Genomic DNA, 8,079 nt, shown 5'->3' on the forward strand with positions numbered 1-8,079 from the left:
AAGTAGCCATACATTTTTGGACTCATAAATAAGTATTTCAGTAACTCATTTAATTATTCTAATTAGATTTAGAAAAGCATAGTTATCGTCTAAATTAGATACACAAATAAAAAACAAAAACAAACATTGTACATTTATCTGGCTGTAACACACAAACACATAACGGGCAGTTTCCCCTGACAGGACTTATCCTAGTCCTAGACTAAAATGCATGTTTGAGCTGTAATTTAAAAACATCTTGCCCATAAACCAGTGCCATTGTTTTGTTTCAAGATGCAGACCAGTAATGTTTTTTTGTAAGTTATGTTTGTAAAAACTACTTAAATGTCCTATAACTAGTTAAAAGTTTGGTTTAAAACAGTCACTGCCAATGGAATAAATGATCTTTTAAAAATGCCAAAAAGAACATTTTTAAAAGATCATTTATTCCATTGGCAGTGACTGTTTTAAACCAAACTTTTAACTAAGGCCATTATTGTGAATGTTGTATTAATTTAATTGGATCATGTATTGTGTGATTTATAATGTGTTTTTATTATTGTGGTATGTAATGTTATTATGGAATGTTTGTCGAAGCCAGTGTCAAAGATGAATTTCTGTCCAGTAAATCTGAACAGACAATAAAGTCAAATCAATCAATCAATCAACTAAGGCCTAGTCCTTAGGCTTAACCTAAACCATGTTTATTCAGGGCTAATACATTTTTTATCCCTTAACCCAGTGTATTGGTCTTTGTTGGTCTCTAATGGTATGTATTGGTTCTAATGGAATACGGCAGTGTAGTGGTTTTAATGGTAAAAGCTAATGGTTCCTAATTGGTATTTTAATGGAAACCATTCAAATTTTCTGTAATGGTTTTATTGTTTTTTTTTTCAGCAGGGTCATAGCTATTATATTAATAACAATAAATTGTGCATATTTACCACAGACTGTAAAAATGATATTAACATGCACTTACTTAACCCTAAACCAAGTCCCAAATCCTATAACAAGTACTGTTAATTATAATTACTCTGTACTTAAATGTATTATTACACTGTAACAGGGATGCCTTGCAATAAAGTGTAACCCAAATCTGCAGTGAATAAGATTTGTCACCATTGTGCCAATGAGCAAGGCACTAAATCATAGGTTACTCCGAGGTGATTGCCATTAGATCTGTTCATCCCATGGATTCACTGGAAGTTAGAACTATGGTCTGCTCTGGTAAATGGGTTTGTGGGAAACACAGTCTTTTCCCAAATGTATTTTATCTAATGTTTTCCGTTTATTTTGTAATGAATTGACCAAAATTGTGTGGTAAAATTTGTATACTTTGATCAATAAAATTTTAAAAGGGCACTTCCAAATACAGTAAATTAGCAATGTTGTAAATAAATGTACCATTATCTGATAACACTGAGACGCTGAATTCTTAGACTACTTATAAGGGTCTTTTAATGTCATGATGAAATTGTATAAGTATTGTACAAGTGTCTTGACCACACTGCTTTGAGTGACGTTGCTTTCATATCATTTTCTTCTCACTGAATCTATAGTTTAGATTCAATATGGATGGCAATAAATGGATCCTCCTCTGTGTTGCTGATTTTAAAAGTGGCGTGTCCATCTGAACCCACTGAGATCTTTTTCCCTGTGCAACTGTTGCCACTCTTATCTCCAGAGATGATATCACAGTACGTTCCTTCAGGAAGGCTGGTGTTCAGGGTCACTTTCATTTCCCTTTGTGTAAAAATGCATTTACTTAACACATCACCAATCATCATTATTGATCACAATGAATCCTTTGCTGCCACGGCTAAAGCTGATCTGATTATTCCCATTGTCCCACCAGTTGCTAAGAGGCTGGCCATTGACAACATTGCGAAAAATGACCATATTTCTATAAACAGACAGCACAGAGTTAACATAAATGACATGGTTTTGATATTTAATAAGGGTTAAATAAAACCCATAATCACACCAACCTGATTTGGCGCCATCTGTGCTCACACACCCACTTATCCCCACAGGTGGTGTCTGGGTTAATGGGTACTGGTTTAGTGGATCCATTTGCATTACTTGGAGGGCCCATCCAGTCATTCTGATCCTGCATTGTATTTTACCAAAAATATATTTTTTCAATATGTTCCTGCACATAAGGCATGATCATGTGATATTAAATAATACTGTTACATTTTATATAATCATATAGGTTTCACCAATTATAAGGCTTCTATTTAATTAAAAAAGTATAAAGCTTGAAAGTGTTTACCTTTCCATTAACAAAGTGTCGATCCCAGAGGTAGCTAGACATCACTCTGGTCGTACCGTATGGATGAGCCAACATGAATCCCGTAGCAATTTTGTACATTCTGAAAAATACACAATTTAAAAAATACTGCTGTCAATAGAAAGAAGAAGGTTTCCTCAGCGATTTGTGCTCAGTAATATGCCTCAATGTCATTAAAAAGAAACCTCTTAAGATTTTACCTGGAGTCCCAGAATGTTAAAACAGAAGCTCCACCAGCACCGTGGCCTCTCTGATTATCATGATTATCCACAAACACCAAAGCTTTATCAGATGGCATGAAACCCCAGCCCTCTCCCCAGCTCCTAATACAAACCACCAGTGAACATCATATCTACAAGAGGCATTTAATCTTAATGATATTTTTGTATAAAGTCTGCATACTTAAGGTAACTTAGTTTTTCTCCGTTCCATTTACGAATAACTGTCCCTAGTTTCGCACAGTGCTTGAACTCTGTCACCTTACCAAGTTCAAAATAATCACTGGCTTTAATGGACTCTCCACCCAGGTCAATAACCTTAAAAGACATTTGTGTTAATGCTTTCAACAACCATTCTAGTCACTTCTGACCATGATGTGATGGAAATACCTCTTGATAAATAAAAGGCTTGGTACCAGGCGAAAACCAGGTGGTGTTCAGGGTTTTGAGTCTACCAAGAACATTACTAAGATCACCAGGCCACATGTGCTTGCAAGCGTCCACTCTAAATCCAGCCACACCCATCTCAATCAGTTTGTTCAGATATTCAGCCACTTTTTCTCTGACGTAATCCTTCTCCAGGGCCAAATCCAGGAGACTCACCAAGCGACAATCTCTGACCTTTTGACACATAATCAACAAGTCAACTACAGGAACATATACAGCAAGGAAAATATTGTAAGTATTTGAATACCCTGCTATTGTGCAAGTTCTCCCACTTAGAAATCATGGAGGGGTCTGAAATTGTCATTGTAGGTGCATGTCCACTGTGAAAGACATAATCTAAAAAAAATCCAAAAATCACAATGTATGATTTTTTAACTTTTTATTTGTATGATACAGCTGCAAATAAGTATTTGAACAACTGACTTTCTCCCAATGACTCCTCTGAATCATTCAAATGGTCATTGGCAAACATAAGATGGGCCTGGACATGTACTGGTTTAAGCAGGGGAACCTTCCGTGCCATGCATGATTTCAAACCATGACGTCTTAGTGTATTATGAACAGTAACCTTGGAAATGGTGGTCCCAGCTCTTTTCAGGTCATTGACCAGCTCCTCCCATGTAGTTCTGGGCTGATTTCTCACCTTTCTTAGGATCACTGAGATCTTGCATGGAGCCCCAGTTCAAGGGAGATTGACAGTCATGTTTAGCTTCTTCCATTTTCTAATGATTGCTCCAACAGTGGACCTTTTTTCACCAAGCTGCTTGGCAATTTCCCCGTAGCCCTTTTCAAAATTGTGGAGGTGTACAATTTTGTCACTAGTGTCTTTGGACAGCTCTTTGGTCTTGGCCATGTTAGTAGTTGGATTCAAAAAGTGTTCAAATACTTATTTGCAGTTGTATCATACAAATAAATAGTTAAAAAAATCATATATTGTGATTTCTGGATTTTTTTTAGATTATGTCTCTCACAGTGGACATGCACCTACGATGACAATTTCAGACCCCTCCATGATTTCTAAGTGGGAGAACTTGCAAAATAGCAGGGAGTTCAAATACTTATTTTACTCACTGTATATCCTTCACCATTAAGTCAAAAGTTGATCTAACCACAAATTAACCTGGAAAATATCATTGTAGTTCTCAATGTCTCCATGGGCCGTTTTACATTTGCCATCATTGAAGTCCCATGATGAGTAAGGGACAGATGGGAAATCTTTGTTTTTAGCGTTGAAGTATGTTCCACAGCTGGAGTGAGTGCCCTCTCCACCAGAAGCTCCACACATGTGATTAATCACTGCATCCACATGTATGCTCACCTATAAAATGGTAGCACAAAGGTGATGCTCTTTACATAATTCATATTAAGCCATTAAAAATTCAGTGTGATCATTAGGCTTTTTAACTATGATACTATAAGCTGTTCTTTTGCTTTACCCCAACATTGTTACAGCGAGTGATCATGTCCCTTAGCTCCGCCTCTGTTCCGGATCTGGAGCACAAGTTGTAGCTGATTGGTTGATACCTCTGCCACCAAGGGTGCCAGGGATTGGTCACTACGACGCTCTCGCTGGGGGGAGAGATCTGTCAGATCAAAAACAGCCATTTTATTTAATATGCATTATTTTATTCAAACGCATCTGTCAAAGTATATTTGTGATAATGTAGCAGATCCCTTTACGATTTGAATGTAAAGCAGTCACTATTAAAGGGACACTCCACTTTTTTCAAAATAAGCTCATTTCCCAGCGTTAGAGTTAACTGTTTGATTTTTACCGTTTTGGAATTTTATATAGCCGATCTCCGGGTCTGGCGGTACCACTTTTAGCATAGCTTAGCATAATCCATTGACTCTGATTAGACCATTAGCATCGCACTCAAAAATGTCCAAAGAATTTTGACATTTTCAGCAGGCGCAATGATATTACGCAGCGCCCGAAAATAGTCCCGTTGGTAAATTTAAATAGCAGGGGGCGGTTTTTGGGCACTGCGTAATATCTTGCGCCTGCTGCAGCCATGGTACAATGGTAAAGTCCTTGATTATTACGCCAGAATAAGAATATAGTTCCTAGCCAAATCGGCCTAGAAAATCATAACTTTTAATTTTCCGTCAGTCTTAGTACACATTGTAACTAAAGAAGAGTCAAGTTTTAAATAGGAAAAAAAATGAAATTCTTTGGACATTTTTGAGCGCGATGCTAATGGTCTAATCAGATTCAATGGATTATGCTAAGCTATGCTAAAAGTGGTACAGCCAGACCCGGAGATCAGCTAAATGGATTCCAAAACGGTAAAAATCAAATGTTTAACCGTAGGGGAGCTAGAAAATTATTATATTTTTCAAAAAAGTTGAGTGTCCCTTTAAAGGAATATATGAAAATTCTGTCATCTTTTACTCAATCTCATGTTGTTACAAACCTGTATACATTTCTTTGTTCTGATGACTACAAAGGAAGATATTTTGAGGAATGTTTGAAACCAAAAAGATCATCCCCATTTACTTTCATAGTAGGAAAAAAGAATGCTAAGTGAATGGGGCTCGTGATTAAAATATATATATATATTCCCTAAAACATTCCTTAAAATATTTTTCTTTGTAGTTATCAGTATACAGGTTTATAACAATATAAGAGAATTTTTTTGAACTATAATTGCATGTGCAATATTTATACTTAACTTTTTACTTCCCTCATTTCATTTGTCACTTTGGATAAAATGCTAAATGAATAAATAAACGTAAATGTATATATACTACAAAACATACTATTTTATCTATACTGTATAAAGCGCTGCATAAATAAAGGTGACTTGGCATGACAAAAGCATGTCAAGAGGTTTCAGTTGTATCAAAAGAGTTTTACTCAATCATTAATTTATCAATAATTTCTCAGTCTCAGTTTATGGTAGCAGGATGTTATTTTTAACATTAGTAAGAATTTAATATCACACATACCTGAACTCCAGCGTAGCCATTAGGTGCCAGGTATCTCTCGCATTCTGCAGCTATGTCTGCCCAACGCCACTCAAACAGATGAACAATGGAGGTCCTGCCATGTTTAGTGTTTGGGTCGTGCTGGGCAAAGCAAAGCCCAAAGAGAGCAGCCACAAGCAGAAGCTTCATTGTGTCTCTGCACACAAAAAATCATCTGAGGGTAAGTAACCCCATCTCATTATTTACACAACACTCAGTAGCATCATCCAATAGATGAGTCCTTATGCCAGTAAATCCTTATCTACAGTTCAGAGATTACATTTTGAACTTATGTGGCTTTCAATGTGTGCACTCTACTGTGTGTAAAAGTACTGTATGCTGAAGAAAATGTAAAGTGTAGTACTAATTATGACAACTCAAATATCATCAAGTAATATAGTAGGTAGTATTTTATTCTTCTCTTTAATTTAAAATTCAGGATCTGGAATAAACAATGTTGCTAAAGAAAGTTTTTTCATAAGATCATGTGAAAGAGAAACTGCTATCTGAAATCTGCTTTTGTTTATTCTTTGTTGCACAATATTAGAATTTCTTGTCCCTCGCTTTCTAAAATGATACCTAACACCAGTGCTTGAAAATTATGGTGAAAAAGCTTTTGTGTGTGCTTTTACACAATTAGAAAACTGTGGGGTACCATATAGTAAAGTAACACTTAAAAGATATTTACAGTTATAAATATTTCATAAATGTTAAATGTTTTTTAAAAGTTACTGGCAAACATCTGCTCAAAAAAAAGTACACTTTAGGTTTTTTAGACCTTGCGATGTAAAATATAGCAAATCTCGACAATTTTTGTTTACAAACAACCTACTAGTTAAAATGTATTTTATCTCACTGTTATTTTATCTCACAAGCATAAGCATTACATACAAATGGCTACAAACTTCAAGACATGTCTTCTTGGCTCATTTGTTGTTTATCAAGTTGTTTAAAACTTTTGGATGGAATTGGCAGAATATATTTTATCTGGGTATAGGTTAAACAGTTTTAAAGGTGCAGTGTGTAATTTTTAGAAGGATCTCTTGACAGAAATGCAAAATAATATACAAAACTATAATATCAGGGGTGTACAAAGACCTTTCATAATGAACCGTTATCTGGGGCCGGATTCACAAAACATTCTTAAAGGAATAGTCTACTCATTTTCAATATTAAAATATGTTATTACCTTAACTAAGAATTGTTCTTACATCCCTCTATCATCTGTGTGCGTGCACGTAAGCGCTGGAGCGCGCTGCGACGCTTCGATAGCATTTAGCTTAGCCCCATTCATTCAATGGTACCATTTAGAGATAAAGTTAGAAGTGACCAAACACATCAACGTTTTTCCTATTTAAGACAAGTAGTTATACGAGCAAGTTTGGGGGTACAAAATAAAACGTAGCGCTTTTCTAAGCGGATTTAAAAGAGGAACTATATTTTATGGCGTAATAGCACTTTTGGGAGTACTTCAACTTGCCTGAAAAGTCCGCTCCCCTTCTCCCTCTCATAATGGGAGAGGGAGGGTGTTACTGCGCCGAGTCGAAGTACTCCCAAAAGTGCTATTACGCCATAAAATATAGTTCATCTTTTAAATCCGCTTAGTGTTTGGTCACTTCTAACTTTATCTCTAAATGGTACCATTGAATGAATGGGGCTAAGCTAAATGCTATCGAAGCGTCGCAGCGCGCTCCAGCGCTTACGTGCACGCACACAGATGATAGAGGGATGTATCAACAATTCTTAGTTAAGGTAATAACATATTTTAATATTGAAAATGAGTAGACTATTCCTTTAAAGGAACAGTATGTAAGAAATTTATATCAATTAATCATAAAATGGCCCTGATATGTCACTAGACATTAAGAAATAATTTTCATTTCAAATACTTATATCACTCACAACAACGGTATGGCCAGGATATTGTCATTTAAAAAGTGGAGTTGCAGCCCTCAACTGATGTTTATGTTGTCATGTTGTGTATTGCCCACCAATTGTGTGATTGCAGTACCAGTTTTAGCCACAAGTTTTGTGATTGCACTACCAGTTTTGGCCACAATCCTACATACTGTTCCTGTATAGGGGCACTTCACCCATTTGCATTAAGCTTTGTATAATTAGAACCCCAGTCATGTTTTTGAATGGTCATGCATCATTTCCTCAGTTGCCGCT

General features: G+C 36.0%; 1 protein-coding gene across 1 annotated transcript; it reads right to left on the bottom strand.

Annotated features, from left to right (window-relative positions):
- Positions 1–1,245: 1,245 nt before the first annotated feature.
- On the bottom strand, positions 1,246–6,084 carry LOC129417282 (alpha-amylase). The gene is made up of 10 exons (XM_055171843.2): positions 5,890–6,084; positions 4,374–4,520; positions 4,058–4,255; positions 2,881–3,111; positions 2,675–2,808; positions 2,473–2,595; positions 2,255–2,354; positions 1,968–2,089; positions 1,757–1,882; positions 1,246–1,722 (listed from the first exon to the last, which is right to left on the bottom strand). The coding sequence occupies exons 1-10, from the start codon at positions 6,055–6,057 to the stop codon at positions 1,533–1,535; spliced, it is 1,539 nt and encodes a 512-aa protein (XP_055027818.2). The 5' UTR covers positions 6,058–6,084; the 3' UTR covers positions 1,246–1,532.
- Between the last annotated feature and the right edge of the window lie 1,995 nt (positions 6,085–8,079).

Source organism: Misgurnus anguillicaudatus, chromosome 7 (genome assembly GCF_027580225.2).
Source record: "Misgurnus anguillicaudatus chromosome 7, ASM2758022v2, whole genome shotgun sequence".
NCBI lineage: Eukaryota > Metazoa > Chordata > Actinopteri > Cypriniformes > Cobitidae > Misgurnus > Misgurnus anguillicaudatus.